The sequence below is a fragment of the Elgaria multicarinata genome, chromosome 7, assembly GCF_023053635.1.
Source record: "Elgaria multicarinata webbii isolate HBS135686 ecotype San Diego chromosome 7, rElgMul1.1.pri, whole genome shotgun sequence".
NCBI lineage: Eukaryota > Metazoa > Chordata > Lepidosauria > Squamata > Anguidae > Elgaria > Elgaria multicarinata.
In genome coordinates, this window is record NC_086177.1 from 34403578 (window position 1) to 34422515 (window position 18938).

The following is an 18938-nucleotide window of genomic DNA, read 5'->3' on the forward strand; positions in this document are numbered from 1 at the left end:
TTGGACTGCAGTTCAGAACTAAACTTGCCATGAAGCTCACTGGGACAGTCACACATTCTTGGCCTAACCGACCTCACAGGGTTACATTCTTGTTCATCCTTGGGAGAAGGGTGACTTGCCTATTACATGTATATGAATGGTGGAAGTTAAGCATAATTAACTTTCTCTAGATTGGGCCCAAAACATCAAAGGCATCTGCTTCTGTTACCTTGATGAACAATTTCAAACTGAACTGTGCTATCACAAATGAGACACATTTAAATGTGATTTTTAAAAACAAAACAAAATTTATTGTAAGAGCTTAACTACATAATGGCTGCTGCTGCATTATTTTGATAATGCATCATTAAAAAGGAAAGCAAACAACTAACAAAACATCTTTAAATGAATACATGAAGGATAAAGGGTTTTTAAAAACACTCACAACCACACAGAGCTAATGTGTTCATGTACTAACAAAGGACACACTGTACTGGGAATTTCTCCTACGCAAAACACATCAAAATAAATGGGAATTCACTCGTGTATTTCAAATAAAGCATGCACAGCTGCTGTTCCCAGATTTAAGCTGCTGATCCTTAAACCTGGAGAGTTTTTAAGTAAAGTATTCACCACTAAGGGTGCAATCCTATGCACACTTTCCTGGGAGTAAGAGCCCAATTAGGCTTATTTCTGAGTAGAAATGCATAGGATTGCACTGTTAAAGGTTTAGGAGAAATAAAAAATGTTGCCAACACCGTTTTCAATCTAGATAATTCTAGTATGCATTCTTTACTGAAATAGTTTGAATTCTGATTTTCTAGATATTTAACTTTCCAGTGCCTTTACTGCCATGTTGTGTGTCTGTACATCATCACTGTACATCATGACTTTAGAATGAATAATTTGAGTTCAAGTATTGACCAAATCCCTCCAAACTTGACAGATTTCCAGTACAATATGGTATAACCTATTCATAAATAATCCTTATTTGTGATGTTTTATATCTAAATGTAGTATCTGATATTGCTAGTATTCAGTATTCTCAGATCTGAAAGTCTGTCCTTGGTACCCAGTATAACTTTTTTCTGTGTTAGGAAGACCACCTGGACAAGCATCCACTGATGCTGCATGTTCTGCCTCATGAGCGGTCAGAAAATGCTCACCAATCAAATGTGACTTTGCCATGACCCAGTCTTCTTGGAAGTTGATCTCTGGGCAGACATTGCCGGAAATGTTGTCTGCCAGGGGAGAGTTCAAAAGATCCTTTGCATCATAGAAATTGTCGACACACTTTGCTGCAGGAGGCTTATAGGCCTCGAGGGACATCTTCGTAGTAGTGGTTATAACTGTTTGCAAAGCAGGGACTTCCAGAGAGGATTGACTGCTATATCTACAAGCATATTCTTCACTATAATGGGCATTGGGTTGACATGGTCCATAGCTAACCCTTTCTCCATTGTTACTTTCCCCTAAGGGTTGTTTCAATCCGTGATGTGTATGAGGGCCATCAAAGTTCTTTTCCTGGACATTCAGCAAATTGACATGATATTGAAGTCCATTCAGCATAACATGATCAGTATCCATTGGGATATCCATCAGATCTTTGTGAAATGTTGGATACAAGCTGGAACTGATGTAACCAGGAAATGCACATTCATAACCACAGCCTGGTTTAGATGTATAGATTTTGGGGCTTGGGTACTTCTGGAGCGGTGATACAATATCCCCTTGAAAGTTGGCTGCTTCGTAAGAAATGTTGTATGCTTCTGCATTTTGAAATAAATGGTGAGACTGAGCTAGGAGTGGTAGGCTGGTATCTGTAATTACACTGACCTTTTCTGCTCCATCTTCACATGCCAAATGATGAATGTAATGAAAGTGATTACCATTCTCATTACTTGGTCCTGTCTAAAGAGAATGTTAATTAAAAGACTTTGGAAGAAACTGTTGGATGAACACATGGAATTAAAGCAAATTGATATTACAATTCTTGCTGATTATCATTTAAACTATTCTTGTTCAGTTTTTTTTATCAGGCATTTAAAATGAAATCTCAGGGATGGCTTCAACTGGAGAAAAGGCAACAGGACAAAACGTTTGGGACTGGTGCTGATGTTCTGTTCACTTATCTTGGAATCTCCCTGACACTTAAGATAATTTTAATTTTATCTTTTTTTTTTAACCAGGAGTTTATGTGCTGTTTTTCCATAAAAAGTCTCCATAGTTTTGATGTTCAATGAATGATCACATCATGTAACCAGAAAAAAAGTATGTACATCTACATTACATTGGAAATGCTGAAATAAATATTTAGTCTTGGAACATGCAGTCTAGAGCTCAGATCAGAAATGCATATACGTCAATTCATTTAGTCATCACCATGACTCAGCATTTGATAATTCGCAGCTGAATGTGTAAACAAACTCCATTGAACATAGTTTTGTCTTGGGATTATGTAAAAGGTGTTTGAACTAGAATGGCCCATTCACACATTCAGGTCATTGCTTAGATGCTGTAGCCACAAAGTGACGGACACGCATGCCTGAACCAGGCTTTATGGCTGGTTCGCACTTCTGAATGTCTAAATGCAATAATGTACATAACCCTATGTATATCCATACAGCTGACAGCCATCAATATGACTGCAACTGAGCTGCACTTTTCCAGCACCCTCAGTTACGAGGATGGTTGCTGGCTCATTAATATACAGTTCAGTTAGCTAGACTTTCTCCATGCGGTACTTATATGTAAAACTATGTGAAGAAACTCAGCACTGTGAATGAGCCCCAGTAAGGTCTCCAAGTAAGTTATTTTGTGCCAGTTTATATTACTATTTTCTAGTAATCTCCAATCCTGTAACTTCTACCTCCATAATTATACCTGGATAGATCAGGGATCCTTATGGCCTTGAGTGTGGCCCCTGTTTTTGCCAGCATGTGGCAGTGGCAAAAAAATTGGCAATTTACTGCCAAAATTCAATGGCAAACTGCTATTGAGACTCAACGTGCCAAATTTAGCTCGTTTTCAAGATAAATATGGTCTTTTCAAGTCTTTGCAGCAATTTACTGCTAAATTTCGGTAGCAAACCACCATTTTTTTCCTACTACAAAATTCAACAGCGTGGCAGCAGCAGGTCCCCCATCCCCCTGGTGTGTTTGACCAGAAACTGGAAACTGGCTCCCAGACAGCCTGAAGTTGCACACTCTGGGATAGATGGACGCTATCCACAACAAGACAAAAATTCTAAACAAAGGTTCTAAAAACCCAGAGTTTTTTTTAACTTCTATCCAAAATTTCCCTAGAGCAGCATTACACCCCTTCTCCCAAACAAATTCAGACCTATCTAACAGACCTTTCTGATACTAGATTAAACATTTTTTATGATCCATCTTTTACCACTCCTTGCAATACGAAGTGATAATTTTGGAAATATTCAGTATTCTTTGGAGATGCATTTATTTGTCAGAAACATAACGTGTAAACAAGATGGTCTCAGTGACAACTTGGCATCTCTGATAATTGTTTGTCTTAGTCCTCTCTGCTTTCTTTATTGTACTCATTGTAATGCCATTAATTTTTTTTATTTTACATTTTTACATATATGCATTAATGTAAGATATATTTGTGTGTAAAGTAGTAGTATCTCACTTTTACCTGTCTGATGGTACTGCAGAAGTATAGTTACCTGAAAATCCAGAAGCCTTTTTTTCTGGGATGAATGAGAAGATGGTGTTTGCTTTTTAAGGGCACTTCTTCTGACCTCTGTCTCCAATTTACTCTCTGGTCTTGGATGGTCATGTATTCCCTTGGCCTGAAGAAATATGGATATAGGAAGCTGCCTTATACTAAGTCAAACCTTTGGTCCATCCAGTGCAGTATTGTCCATATTGACTGGCAGCTGCTCTTGTAGGTATCAAATCAGAGCTTTAGCAGTAAGGAGCAGGTGGCTGCATTATGCAGAAGAAAGTTGTGCAAGCAGGCATTAAAACCAAACAAACTCTTCCAGCAGCCAGTAGTACAACAGGAGGAGCTTTGGGTCAGAGGAATACTATACCCCAGAACTGGATCTGGTTGTGAGTCTATTTGGCTGAGGTGGAGGTTTAGGGAATTTGCCCTGAGATAAAAGAAGTCATCAAGAGGCTTCTATTAGCTAGTGTCTCTTGAATCCTTAAATAATTGTCAGTGAGCAGTCTATTGAAAACTGAAAGTAAATAGTATTCCCTTATGTACAAAATACCTCTTTAATAAACCAACTTGTTTAACAGTTCACTTTGTCTCTAGTATTAGTGTCCATCTCACAACCAACTTATACCAGCTACTAGAAGGTTTTAAAGAATTGGTGGCAGCGGAAAAGTCTCAGCTTGTGGAACTCTTAAAAGTTATAGTGGCAGACAGTTCCTTAACCCCGAAATATAAGCATTTGCTAGGAAAATAAGAAACCTCATAGGTGAAATTGCCCAGTGATGGAGCAGAATCCCCATGCTTGTCAAAGCCTGCAACCTGACCATCGTTGTGGGATATTTTGAGTGCAATAGAATTTATTTCATTCACAAATGCAAGGAAAAGCGTGAGCATTCATAATTATCATTAGCAAAGAAATGCCAGACCAGTTCCCATTATGATGTATGCAGACATGATTTCTGCACATTCTGTTTTTCATCCACAAAATCCAAAGCACCTAAAAACAGAAGAGGAACATACGTTGCATTTATATTTTACCTGGAAAAATATTGCCTTGTCTTCATGTCTCCAGAAGTTAGTTACTGGGTAGCCACTATGTCCCCGGCAAGGAATTAACTCAATTGCTGAACTGCAGTTTGGGCAATGTTTTTCTGCAACAGAGACAGAGAGATATCATTGCAGGATTTTGCGCGAAGGAATTAAATGATGGTTAATTCAGATGGAAGAATTCTGTATTCCAAAATGTAAACCCCTAAGCAGAACAAAGAATTTGTAAAATAGACCCTGAATCAGAGTGGAATTATAAAATTACTAGTTTCTTCAGAATGGAAGGGGATCATAACTCAAAAATAGTTATAGATTTGATATTCGTCCCCATTCCAGCTCTTCCTCTGTGTAACATTCACTGAGATTCCCATCCCTTCTTTGTATGCCAACCCTTCCTGCTACAGCAACACAGCTTGCTTTTCTCCAGAGATCTAGAAGAGATGGAATAATAGCCAGATCAGTGGTGGGCAGCATGGTACCCTCTCTGTATGTTTTGGACTACAACTCCCATCAGCCACAAGCATGATCAATAGTAAAGGATGAAGGGAACTGTAGTGCAAAATGTCTGGAGGGTACCATGTTGTCTACTTCCCCTGAGCTAGATCACATATTGACTTTGCCAGAGAAGATATTACCAGGCATGGTGGAATAACAGCTAAATAATAACTTTAGCTTGCCAAGAAGGATATTTGCAGGATAGATAACAACTGCTGTGACATAGTTTTAAGATAATTAAACCTTACTGATAGCAGGCCATCTTGTTTAACAGGATGGAAGATAAGGACTCATAGTGCTGATTGGGATATGTTTAGCGTTCACAGAAAATTCACAGTAAGTGCTTCTTCCGACATATTTTTTGGCATTTATGAGACAAAACATGATCCTATAAGCACAATACAGATGAAAAAGTTACATTGGGATTGGGTTATCGATGCACTGTTTCTTCAGATGGTAATGAAAGTATATCCTAGATTCTTATAGGATGTTACTCATAGATTCAAGATTATTGCTGGCTCTTCTAAGTACATCATCTTTGGGAAAGTGATGCGAATTCCAGTGCAATTTTTCCATGTATAATTGTATATACAGTTACCAGATCACTTCAAAAAGTTATCTCATGAATGTCAAAAACATTAATTTGCAAGAGGACGTAACAAACCATGAGGTTCACCTTCTAGTTCCCAGCTCTGCAGTTCTTATATGAGAGATTTTACTTTTAAATGCCAAGTAAATATTTAACAGAGCTGTGCTGAGGTTTGAAATCTACTGGGCAAACTTCCCCTTTACTGAACACTTTGCTAGAAAGGACTCTCTGTGAAGGTCCCCAATGGCTCCCAAATTAGAGCAGAATGTTAAAGCCGTTTCGCGGCCTTTCCCATCACATGTGTCTTACTTTGTTGCTTTTGGCGAGCCTTATCACATATGGCAGGCCGGAGCTGTAGCTTGGTCCCATCTGGCAGGGTACAATTCCTGGCACAAAGCACCACCCCGAGGCAGGACTTCTTGAGGATCTGGCAGTTGTGGTTATTGGTATTGCGCATGGCCCAACCGCTGAGATGCCGCTGCGCATTTTTGTCCTCACTGGAATAGATGAATCGCAAATAACCATCTGGCCACTCCTGGAAGGAATCAAAGTGCTTGTTCTCCTGCATTGGAGGCAAATGGAAGAGGGAAAGAAGAGGTGTAGGATCTATTAACATAATTGTTCATGAATGAGACCAGCCAATCCGTTCCTTTAACTAAAGAAAAAGTGGGTGTGTGGAAGGTAAAAGAAATGTGCAAGACTTCGGCTATTGGGCGGTATAAAAATGTAATAAATAAATAAATAAATAAATAAGACAGCATTTCAACCACAAAAAATGTATTAATTTACAATACCATTCCTGGGCTCCCTGCACAACTGGGAGCTCCAATGCTTGCATGAAGCTTCCCCATGCCAGTAACTTTCCTGTCAATATCTATGTCTGGGTCTGCTCCACACATACATCCCAAATAATGCTGAGATTCTTTACACTAAATTCAACGAGATTGATCATTTGTGGTTGTGCAAATATCACAGGCACCTAATGACATTTCTTTTTGACCTTATTAATGAGCAGCACTATTCTCTTTGTAAACTTTCTTTTTAAAGCTGCATATTTTTTTTTACAAATTCCTTGATGGCTTTGCATCTTCTCTCCACTTTCTTCCATGACTGGACCAACTTATCAAATATTTTCCTTACATAGCAAGGAACAGCAAATATAACTACACACACACACACAGAGTCATTTTGTTAGGCTTCCCTTTATTTCTTGTTTTCTTTTTGTGGGAGTGCTGTGCTCCTCTTTTCCTGTGCTGGAATGGGTATTCAGATATTTAAAACAGCAGGTAGATAAGAACAGCCACACTTCTCCCCTTCCCCCCTCATTTCTATGCAGATCGGAGAATGTGCCATTATTGCTGGATTGTTGCTTGCAGGAACATCATTCACATGATAGAATGTAGTGAGTGAGTGTGTGAAAAGGCCTTTAGAAAACTAGTCTGTAAAACCATTCTAGTAGGTCCATCACTTCCTTCCAAATCTTCCTCAGTACCTGTGGTAACTTGGGGTCATTGATGTCCCAGGTTAATTTCATCCCAAAGGAACAGAAGTAATTTGAGTCCTCAAAGGGGTCTTTTGCCATGTTCACCATAGAACTAGAAGAACAAGATGACAACAAGAAATAGCAAGCAGCATCAAGAATTTCCCCTTTCCCCTCCTCCTTACACACCAGCTGGAGATAGTTTCATTTCAAGCTGTTAAATTTTTGTTGTTGAAAACAGCTTACAAAATAGATACATTTTCTAGACAAGGGATCATTTCTGAAACTTATTATTGTGCCTGTAACCATGTTATAGTGTAATGACTAGTACTTGGAAGATTAACTTTTTGAACTGATTGTGTGAGTGTACATAAATGGAAATGTTGCATCAAAATTGATTCCTCATGTATTTCCCCACCCTACAAGGCCCACCAAGTGATGCATAAGGCACATCTGCACAAAAGCTGGCCATGTTTTCTTGGTGCTGCAGAGCATAATGATGCTGAATTCATACGTGCATGTAACATCCACTGGGTAGAAGAAAGTATGACAGTCTTATGCAAGTTGTACATGCATGTTTTTCATCACATGTACACCTTTTTTTTAGCCTAACATACCTTATGGGATTGTTGTGAAGATATAATGCAGGAAGTGGAGAAAACCATATAGGAAACCCCTTGAAAGAGAGGCAGGATATAGATGAGACAAACAGACAACAGGTATTCAAGTATTTCTCCATTTAATGAATCCATGTCTCTATGATGTCAAAGAGGAAACAAATAGTGAAAGTAAGTTGATCAGAGTTTCAGTGAAAAGCCAAGGGCTGAAAAGGAGCAGACAATGCCCTATGCACAGTTACCTTGGAGTAAGTTCCCCTGAATGCAATGGATGGCAGGGTAGACATGCATTGGTTTGCACTGAACAGCTTTGCATGACTTGCCTTGAACAAACTGCGCTGTCCTCGCCTTTCCTTGCGCTTGGCCTCTGTCCGTGGCTGGAGGTGCTGAAATCACCTTGAAGTTACTCTTTCCACCTCAGGCTTGTCTTCTGATCTGCTCATGCAGGGATGAACACCTTTTGTGTCCCTGACCTTCACCCTCCCACATACCTGATCTCTGCTGTGTTAAAGCGCGTGGGTGGCGGCTCCTCCCCCACCTTTAGTCTTGACGCCTGAGGAGTAAGAATCAACACACACACCCCTCCCCAAAGATCAAGCACCCCAACAAGGCGCCGATCCCCAAGTCAGCAAAGCCACAGCTGTCTTATGGGGGTGCAGGGAGAATATGATCCTAAACTTGCTTACTCAGAAGTAAGTCCTCCTGATGCTATGTAGACTTGAGAAAGTGAGAAAGATTTTGAGAATTATATTTTGCTGTTTAAAAGCTGAATCCACAACGTAGTTAACCTAATGCCTTGCCCATTCAACTGTTTTAGGAAGTTATTTTTATTATTCAGAATTATTATTATGCGTAATTTGACCTCCAGCCATAAATACGTAGACCCCGATTGCTCTGACTTGTGACTTAAATCCCATTGGAAACCAGTGTAACAAATTAGTCACTTCTGGGGAGGGGCTGAGCTGACTTTGTTGCCGCTAAGCCCCTTTAGTGAAAGTATGTCAGCTGAAGTCTAAATAACGTTGAGGACTTCCTTCCGAGTAAACAGTCTCCCCCTCGGATGACACAGGTGTGGTTTTGTTGACTTGAGGATCAGCACCTTTTGGGAGTGTTTGTTCTTTGGGGGCGGGAAATGTTTTCTCACTCCTCGGGCTAATTTTAAATAGGAGAGGAACCGCAGATCCAAAAGGCTGCAGATAATTGAGATGGGACAGTCGATTGGGCAGTTTGGTCCTGATCCAGCTGAACCAATGGAATTTTACCTGGATCCAAGACTACAGGTTTGTTATACACAAACTTCATTATCCAAATGGGGATTGTTCTGGCGCCGCTGTGAGAGACAAAAATGAGCATGTTTGCTTGTGACAAACTGTGGCATATGTAGCAAAAGCTGTTCAAAGCACCTGAGATGAACCATCAATCAAAAGGCGAAGAGATGGAATTGACATCTCCAGGAAGAATGGTGTTTTCTCTCCCACTGGCACTTTCACTTCCCAATCCTGAACACTCTTGTGGGGGGAGCGGATTCTTATTGAGAGCAACAAGACTCATTTCCAGGCAAATGTGACCAGGATTGCAGCCAGCCGGCTGGCCTAATCAGAGTTCTCAAGACAAAATAAGGCTGCAGTCCTCAAGATATCGAAGCAGGTGAGCTCAGTGTGATGTACTCTTCAGCTAAAAACATATTAGCAGTCTCAGCCGCTGCAAAGAAATGCATATTATGATTTTTACGATGTCCATTTTCTACTCAGGTGTCTCCCACGCCTATAATCCCCCCTCCCCAAAACCTCCCAGACCTAATTGCCCAATGCATAAAACCTAGCTCAATGGAAAGGCTTGAATATAGCTGATAACGATTTATATTCTTATTCTTAACATAAATACTCGGAAGAAATCACATCTTTCCTCTTAACCTATGGCTCCCAGGGTTGTTGTGAAGATAAAATAGGAGAGCGACAACCAATACCCTATTGGTTGGAGGCAAACCATCCATCAATCACAAATATCTATAGAGCTTTTGCAGTATTACTGTTCAGTTTGCAAACAAAGAAACTCCCTTCAAACCTTTTATGAGGAATTCTGCAGTAGTATGTCAATATTTCATCACACTAATAACACAAAGGACAATGTTCATTTCATTACGTGAGTAACAAAAATATTATGTTATGATGTTTTTGTCTTTTGTATGTTAGCTTCCCTGGGAATTTTTAACTGAGGAAGGCTTATGTACATATTTGTGGTTGCAAACCTATATCCACTTACTTGAGAGTAAGTCTCATTTAACTTAATGGGACTTCTGATTAGACATACATTAAACTGCACTGTGAATGAATATATTATTCGCTTTGCTCTGTAATTAAAAAAACCTCTCTCTCTCTCTCTCTCTCTCTCACACACACACACACACACACACACACACACACACCAGATTGTTACTGTTGATTTGCAATTTTTTACTCCACTAATACCATTCAGAAGTTGCTTACACTGCAATCCTATGAATGTTTACTCAGAAGTAGGTCCTATTTGATTAGACATGCCTATTGCTCTAAATTAAGTAATGCTGCAATCCTATACACACTTAATTCCCATCTAACTCATGGGATTTATTTCAGCACATAAGATTATATGGCAATTAGACTACACTTTAAGGGTGCAACATAGCCATCTGGGGAATGCTGTAAATTGAAGGGCTTTTCTCGGTCTAAACATGCATAGGATTGCACCTTAGTGACTAATACTCATGAAGGACAGCTTGACTACATTCGTGCACACATTTACTTGGGAGTAAGCCCCACTGACCTCAGACTCCAATCCAATGCCCATTTTTATGGGGGTAAAACTGACTGAATTCAGGGGGACATACTTCTGAGATTCCCTCTAACAGTAACCCTTACTTCTGAGTAAATATGCACAGAACTGAGTGGGCCTTACTACTAAATAGACATGGCTAGGATTGGGTTTGCACCATCATCACATTATAAACACTCCTGAGCGATTCTAGGAACCTTTGAGCTCACATACCATCACCGGTTGCAACTGACAATGCACTTACTAATGAACAAAATGAAATATATTTGCAGTGGTACTCGACAGCCTAAGGCTATAATCCTAGGAACATTTTCTAGGGTGCAATTGCCATCGAACAGAGAGGGATCTATTTCAGAGTAAACTTTTCTAGGATTCCACTACTGCAAGTTTTATAAATTAGAGAATGCTCAGTGTTTGATATGCAGCTGTACTATCAGCAGATGAGGTTCATATCTGGTGGTTAAAATCTACTGGAGAAAGATAAGTGTGTTAATAAATGGTATTACAGTTCTGCCTATTGACCCTTATCTGTATCTTCTAAGGCTGCAGTCCTGTACTCATTTACCTGGGTGTAAACATGCATAGGATTGTGTTATTAATCATTGCTAGAATGTTTTGTAACAAATTGAAAAATGATTGCCTTTTGTTGACTGTTTAACAAAGATACATAACAAAACGAACAAATTAAACTACGACTGGAGAAGGAACTATCAAGATAGATTTGTGGGAATTTGGATTTTATTTGTTCATTACTGAAATTGGACTTTATTTGTTCATTACTGAAATAAGAAACATATTGACAATATTCTTCCTTTCTTTTTGTTTTCATACTTCTTCTCAGTATTTTGCTGATTGAGATTTCTCACAATTTAAAAAACAGCAACACAGATGGTAGACTTTATGTATGTATTTCAAAGTATTCATAACTCTATTTATTAAAAATACCCATACTGCTAAAATAAAAGACCCCCCCAGTCCACCTCTATGCCATAACCCATAGTCCTTTTACAAATTGTAATTTCCTTAATACTTCTGTCTGTGTTTGATGTTAGCCTCTATATTTATTGCAAAGAAAAAATAAAGTCAATTGAATTAATCCAGCTGTGGGGAACCATTGTTGTCCCATTATCCCTATTGGCAATGCTGGCTGGGGATGATGGAAGTTTGTATCCTATATATACAGGGCCTAAGGTTCCCTATACCTGAATTAACTGGTACGCATTTACAGTGCCCACCAGATGTTTTGGGCAGGGCTACAATCTCCAGAATCTCTGACATACTGGTCATACTGTATGGTATGGTCATACTGGCTGGGGCTTATGGGAGTTGTAGTACAAAACATCTGGAGGGCACCAGCTTACCCCTTTAATTTATTTATTTGCTCTGATAGTCAGGAGGGCTAATGGCAAAAAATTGGCTGTGATATATGGGGATCCTATGTTTGCAGTCCTACACATGTTTACCTAAGAGTAAGTCCAACTGAACTCAAGACTTATTTCTGAGTAGACATGTATAAATTCACAGTATCATAGCCATGGCAACATAGTGTAACATTTTCTTACAAGGGAAATTAAGGCTGCGATCCTATACACATTTTTCATTGAATTCCATTCAACTCAAGGACTTATTTCTTAGTACTAGACAGACAGAGGATTGCACAAGTATGAAATTTGGATTGTCTCTATCCTTTCAATATTTCTGAATATTTTAGGGAGCCATCCTATGCATGTTTAAGACAGTAAAACGTCCTACAATTCCCAGCATGCCCCAGTCAGCCATGCTGGCTAAACATGTATAGGATTGCATCCTCAATGTTTGTTAGATATAGAAAAATATTATTTTTTCTGCAGTTCTAACAGAGACACCTAACAGCATGTTCAGTATTACAGAACGCAGTTGGACTTACTCCTGAGTAAATACGGTGCAAGTCTCTACCAGGATGGTAAACTTTTAAAGCCACAGAACTCACCCCCGCCTCGAGCAGGGGACCCTTCTTATTTGCCTCTTCCCAATGGACAGAAAAAGAAATAAGGGCCATTCAACTTAGTGAGAATTGTTTCCAAGGAAATATGCATTGGATATTCTCCGTCCTTCTCCTGGCTCCAGGGCTCGACGCCAATCTGCAAACTAATAGCGTCGCCCTCAATGCTTTTTTACAAGCCGATCCTACGCACGTTTACACAGCAGTAAACACAATTCCTACCAAGGAAAGCTGCGTAGGATTACACAGCTCTTTGAAGCCATGCTCCTTGTAAACCAGCGGGGCTTACTCCCAAGGAGACCTAACTAGGATCGGTCCCTCAGCGTACGCACCCAGCTAGTCCAGAACCTCCACGTGAGAATCCCAGGCCCAGGAAGTAGCAACAACCACCCGCCGAAGGGGCGTCAGGCGCCGCCCGGGCGCTCATTAAGGCTGCACGTGGCTCTGCCTCTGGCCTTCTCTGGAAGTATTGGAAGCCGCTATGATACAGGTCAGTTTATAGGCTGGGAGATGTTTGACGCGTGCCTCCAATGTTAGTCTAGCTAAAGTCCTATTGATTCCAATGGGTCTAAGTAGGACTAACACTGGCTGTAACCCCGGGGTCTTCTGTGCAAGGCTATCCCGCCGCTCCTTGCTTTGCAATCCTACGTGCATCGAGAGTGTGTGCGTTTTACGTCCGACTAAATCTGCTTCTTTAATAACGCCTAGTACGCTTTCCTGGAAAGGAAGGCCTCTTGGATAAACTCCCGCAGGTTCGCCTTGCAATCGCCGGCATGGTTTACCAGGCGTTAAGGACTGTGATCCTGTTGGGGCTTACCTGGAAATAAGCGCCGCTGGACTGGGAATAAATGCCAAGTAGACCTTCATGGAATCACTTCGTGAATCCGGGCCTACCGAGTAGAAGTTTAGGAACAGACTGCAAAGCAGCTTTCTGGAGTTCTGGTTTGTTTTGAAGATTTGGCCCCCTCCTCGCCTTTAAATCAAATAAGTTGGAGGGGGGAGTGTTTACAACAGATTATTATTATTATTATTATTTATTTATATAGCACCATCAATGTACATGGTGCTGTACAGAGTAAAACAATAAATAGCAAGACCTGCCGCATTAATAAAATCATAATAAAACAATAAGGAGGGGAAGAGAATGCACCAAACAGGCAGTATAAAAGTCAGAACTCAACGGCTCTTCTTCCTCTGATAGGCAGCCGCCACAAAGCGGTCTTCCCCATCTTGGTGTCCTTCGCATATTTTGCACTAATGCAAAATGCATATTTTGTAAGTTCCATCAGCACTAATCAGGAAACAAAGGAGTTGTAGCCGAAAACGTATAGAGGTCACCCGGCTGACCAAGGTTTTTGGCTTCCGCAGCATCAGCTGGCAGTTGAAGTAGCAGTTACTTCGGGCCGGCCGGCCGGTAGTAGTAAGTTGTTTGCAGCTGCCCCTTCTGGTGCCAATAGCTGGAACCAGGCCGCCTATGTCCCTGTTTAGTAAGAGAATTTAACACATTGCTCCCTTGTTACTTTACTTTCTCTTCTCCCCGCCCCGGGTTTAAAGAGCTTTTCTACCTTGCTTTTGTGATAGGGAGGGGAGAAGCTTTTCTTATGGCCACCACCCTATGCGTATTTACCTGGAAGTAAGGTCCACTGAATTCATTGGGACTTTCTTCTGAGTAGGCATGCATAGGATTGTACTTGAAAGTCGAATGTGAGTTTCTCTACTCCAGGGTTTTCTCCTTGCCGCAACTGCTGTGAGCTGGTGCTCCTTGGCTGTATTGACAAGACATATTTAGGGAGCCACTGGACTTTTCTCTGCTGTGTTTCAAATGTATGGTTGGGCAAAGTGCTGGAATTACTTGAAGCCTCAGAGGAAGGCTGCCACCCATGTTTTTCTGGTGGCCCCCTTAGGGTGCAATCCTATGTGTGTTTAGACCGGGTGGGGACTGCCTACAATGCTCAATATGCCTCAACTGGGAGTTGGAGGCCCCGTACATATAGGATTGTAGATTTATTTTTTATGGAAGGCTAGCTGGAGGTTAGTGGACACACATTTTGGGTCAGATTGGTTGGTGCAGGTTTGGACTAGTAAATTTTGTGAAGGGCCTTCTACCTCTCTCCTCATTTTCATAATTTGAGCATTAAATGAATATTGCTAATCAATTTATTTGTTTGGGACTCCAAGATTGAAATGATTCTTTCCCCCTCCTTTTTTCTTACCTAAAGGAAGAAGAGAGTAGAGAGAAGGAAGGTGAAATGCCAGACAGAACTGAATACTACGTAAATATCACATGATATACGCTAAATTGTTCAGTCAATATAAAAAACAATACATGGTTTTAGAGACTCTCCCTCCTTTGCATTTTTCAACATGTTCAAAATCCTTAGCTTTAAAAGTCAGTGTGAACTAAGAATGAAAGCCACTTGAATAATTACTCTGTACTGTTTTTGCTTCCCAGCTCATTCATAAAACCACTATTTTTGTCCTTGAATGTTTGTGGAAGCTTTCCTTTTTCCATTTTAGCAGATGTCAGGGTTATCCAGCTATGCTCTTGTCTTGGCTTTCTTGTTTGAATTATAGTATCATAAAGTTGGAAGGGATCTCAAATGTCATTTAGTCAAACCCCCTGCTGATGCAGGAAATCTGGTAATAAATCATCCCTGATAGGTGGCCATCCAGCCTCTGCGTATGAACCACTAACGAAGAAGGACCCACCACTTTGCAGTGACACTGTTCTTCTGCCTTCAAAGATTTTAACTAGAACATACTACGCTTTGTTTTTGGTATAGCTTGTGTAAGTTTTGAAAAAATGATAAGGCAATGGAAGTCAAGTCTGAAAATGGTACTGCAGAATTATTATGCCTTAAGTTTTTAAATATGTTCTGCTTTTCTGCTCCTAGAGTTCTGAAAGTGGTTCATCATGCCAAATATGAAGAAGAAACAATATTCTGCCCAATTCTGTAATAAACAAATAAAAAAATTGTAAAAGTTTTAAAGACTTCACCTCACAAAGTCAAAATAGCAGCCCCCAAACAAAGCTAACATCAAATAAAACATTCATTTAATAATAAAATGAACAAATATTTGCATTCTGTAGGAAGGCCCTTAACCTTGTTGAGTCTTAATGCAGGAAAGCGTGAAAAATTAAAACATGGTGCTGCTGTTGTGTGTATTTCCCAGGCGATCATATGCATAGTTTTTTTGTTGTCTATTTCCTCTGTCTTTGCAACTAGGGACTGCTATTGACATTGTTCAAGATAGTGGTACATTCACCTATGTGTTAAGCATGTGAGTGCCATGTGGTTAAGATAAGTGTATATTAATTTCTCAGCAAAAGCATATTTGACCAAAGTAGAGAAGCCAGTCTGGAAAATGCTTGCCTTAGCTGTCAGTGGGTTGCCGTTTGGCAACCATTTGGGTTGCCATTTGTGTACCTTTTAAGACAGGTATGTGTCTTAAAATGGTGCTGGAATAGGCCTCCGGGTATTTTGCTTACAACTCCCATCATCCTTCACTATTGGCTGTGCTGATGAGAGATGTAGAGCAAAACATCTGGAGGACCACAGGGTTTCAAAGGCCTTTTGAACCAGACAAGTTTTATGGTCAAGATGGCCATAGAATTAATACATAATATACTCTTTCTTGTATTTATGTAGCACATTTCTTATGGATATAGGGATTTATTTTTAAAGAAATAGTGTACATTGTGTTTGACCACCACAGACTACTAGATGTCTAGACCTACTGTGGTGGAAAGCTAACATTCAATAATAGAAAACTAATTTTAAAGTGTTGCTTTTGCTTTTTATTCTAGCTAGAGTCATTACTAAGTGATGCCTTTAAGGGGAAGGGATTTCAGAAAATAAATGAAATGGTACAAGAAAAGGAGATTTATCCTCCTCAGAAGTACAACAAGCAACTATTAAACCAACTAGACAAAGTTCTAAAAAAGGCAAGTAGGAGATCCCCCCATCACTTCATCTTACAAAATTAAATTCATTAAATTGCTTTTTTAGGCCATAACATATTTAGGGATTCTTCCATCCTAGGAACTAGACAAAAATGAGTTCTCAAACGTTTCCCTGTTGTTGAAGTGCATTCAGCTATACTGTAGAAGTGATCCTCAAGAAGGTATAAATCTGCTTCTTCAGCAAGGATTGATACCAAAGATAAGTAATCCTATGCATACCATGTAAACTGATCTGCCATATAATCTGTTAATCAGACTGGACATATTTTTTTTTACAAACCTATGATATTGTAGCCTAAGGTGACCAAACTCAACTCAATATTCCTTCTTTCAATGGCCAAATCACTTTTTAAAAAACATTTGGAAGAAGTTTTTTTGGCCTCGATTTGGTATGTGAGCAAGGGTTGCGAGCTTCATTTTTGCTGTATGTGGTTGATGTAGTGTTCTTAGAAGATGTGTGATATGTTAATACAAGAAGAAACCGGTTTTATTGGAAATTGAAATTATTGGAAATTGAAAGTAAGTCCATGAAGTCTGCAAGCAGTATCCATGAGAAAACTCCCCCCTGCCTCAACACAGAAGCAACAGCCCACGTTCAAATTTGCACAGATGGGGGAGGAAAGCCTTGATGAACTACGTTTTGGCCTTAAATTGTCTACCTTTCAATAGCAAAAGGAAAGTCTGATTTGGAATAGAGCTCACACACCTGTCAACAGTTAAGTTATGAAGCAAAACCAGTAATTCGTTTGCCTAGGTTAGCATGCTGCAGCTGTCCCCAGAGTAGACTTTAGGAAGCCCGGAATTATAGGTGGTAATGGTTAAATGGTTTGCTAGGCCTCAAACTTACGTTTAAGGAGTGGTGTAGTGGTAAATTTGGAAGTGCAGTTGCTCATCATGACAGTCCCATAGCTACAATCCCCCCCCCCCCCCCGGAAAGAATCCCAAAATTCAGGCAGCTTTGTTTATCCATGTCAACAAGCCAGTTCTAGCAGTTTTATCTCAAATCATGAGCAGGCCTTTTGTAAAGTTAATGGATTTTAATTGCCCATTCAAGACCAAACCACCACAAAATTCTTTACACCACAAGAGGAGGAAATATTTTGTTGCTGGGAAAATTCATTTCCTTTCAGCTATTGTGAAGATTGCAGCTAAACTCAGAGGCACTTGGCTCCATTCCATCACTGCTTTTAAGTGCCAGAAGATAGTGGTGGAGGGAGGAATGCAGGAGGAACAGAAGAGTAGTATGGGGCAAATCCTTTGCCTTGCTCTCCTCCTCCTACGAAAACGCTGTCATTGGTCCTTTTACATCCAACTGCCCCATATAACTGCATTTTGCTGTTCGTACAAAATTAGTTTTAAACATTCATTTGACTCTGCTTGTGTTTTGACTTTACATGGTCACTTGGTTCGAAAGGACAAGAGATTTTTTGAGCCTCATAGAACCAAAAGAAAGTAAATACTTGGTCAATCTTGTTGAAGACTTCTTTGACACAGCCTTGGTAAGTAAATGGAAATCAAACTGTTGGATTGTGTCGGGTCCTTTCCACAACAATGGGCCAAACAACCTAACCCTTTAACAAACCATGGATTAACTCTGGGTTGTTTAACTCATGAACAACCCACAGTGTCTGGGTTCAGACATCACACTAACAATGTACAAATGGGATTGTTTATTCAATAGCTTGCTTATTCAAACCAGAAAAGGTGTGTGCATCCTCTATACACCCCTCAAATCATGGGTTGATTAATTAACCCACCTTTTGCTGCTTTGACTTGTGAACCAGGTCAATATTTGTGACAAAAACATTTATTTATTTATTTATTTATTTATTACATTTTTATACCGCCCAATAGCCGAAGCTCTCTGGGCGGTTCACAAAAATTAAAACCACAGTAAAACACCCAACAGGTTAAAACACAATTATGAAATACAATATAAAAAGCGCAACCAGGATAAAACCACACAGCAAAGCTGATATAAGATTAAAATACAGAGTTAAAACAGTAAAATTTAAATTTAAGTTAAAATTAAGTGTTAAAATACTGAGTGAATAAAAAGGTCTTCAGCTGGCGACGAAAGCAGTACAGTGTAGGCGCCAGGCGGACCTCTCTGGGGAGCTCGTTCCACAACCGGGGTGCCACAGCGGAGAAAGCCCTCCTCCTAGTAGCCACCTGCCTCACTTCCTTTGGCAGGGGCTCACGGAGAAGGGCCCCTGTAGATGATCTTAATGTCCGGGTAGGTACATATGGGAGGAGGCGTTCCTTCAGATAACCTGGCCCCAAACCGTTTA

General features: G+C 40.1%; 2 protein-coding genes across 2 annotated transcripts in view; one reads left to right on the forward strand and one right to left on the reverse strand.

Annotated features, from left to right (window-relative positions):
• Window positions 1-1008: 1008 nt before the first annotated feature.
• On the reverse strand, window positions 1009-7376 carry GCM2 (glial cells missing transcription factor 2). Its single transcript, XM_063129772.1, has 5 exons — window positions 7287-7376; window positions 6104-6356; window positions 4702-4814; window positions 3668-3793; window positions 1009-1890 (listed from the first exon to the last, which is right to left on the reverse strand). The coding sequence occupies exons 1-5, from the start codon at window positions 7374-7376 to the stop codon at window positions 1009-1011; spliced, it is 1464 nt and encodes a 487-aa protein (XP_062985842.1).
• Window positions 7377-13164: 5788 nt separating this feature from the next.
• SYCP2L (synaptonemal complex protein 2 like) overlaps window positions 13165-18938 on the forward strand; it is a 43176-nt gene continuing 37402 nt past the window's right edge. Inside the window, exons 1-5 of the mRNA XM_063130018.1 lie at window positions 13165-13173; window positions 14903-14956; window positions 16492-16629; window positions 16727-16846; window positions 18042-18146. Coding sequence (XP_062986088.1) covers window positions 13165-13173; window positions 14903-14956; window positions 16492-16629; window positions 16727-16846; window positions 18042-18146 — 426 coding nt within the window. The remainder of the gene's footprint in view (window positions 13174-14902; window positions 14957-16491; window positions 16630-16726; window positions 16847-18041; window positions 18147-18938) is intronic.

Bases quoted from the DNA above. Each gene is read 5' to 3' on its own strand.
- GCM2 (XM_063129772.1), bottom strand. From the start codon at position 7,376: ATGGCAAAAGACCCCTTTGAGGACTCAAATTACTTCTGTTCCTTTGGG. The intron at 6,357-7,286 runs GTACTGAGGAAG...CCTCCAATGCAG, and splicing joins ATGACCCCAAGTTACCACAG to GAGAACAAGCACTTTGATTC. The intron at 4,815-6,103 runs GTAAGACACATG...TCTCTGTTGCAG, and splicing joins GGCTCGCCAAAAGCAACAAA to AAAAACATTGCCCAAACTGC.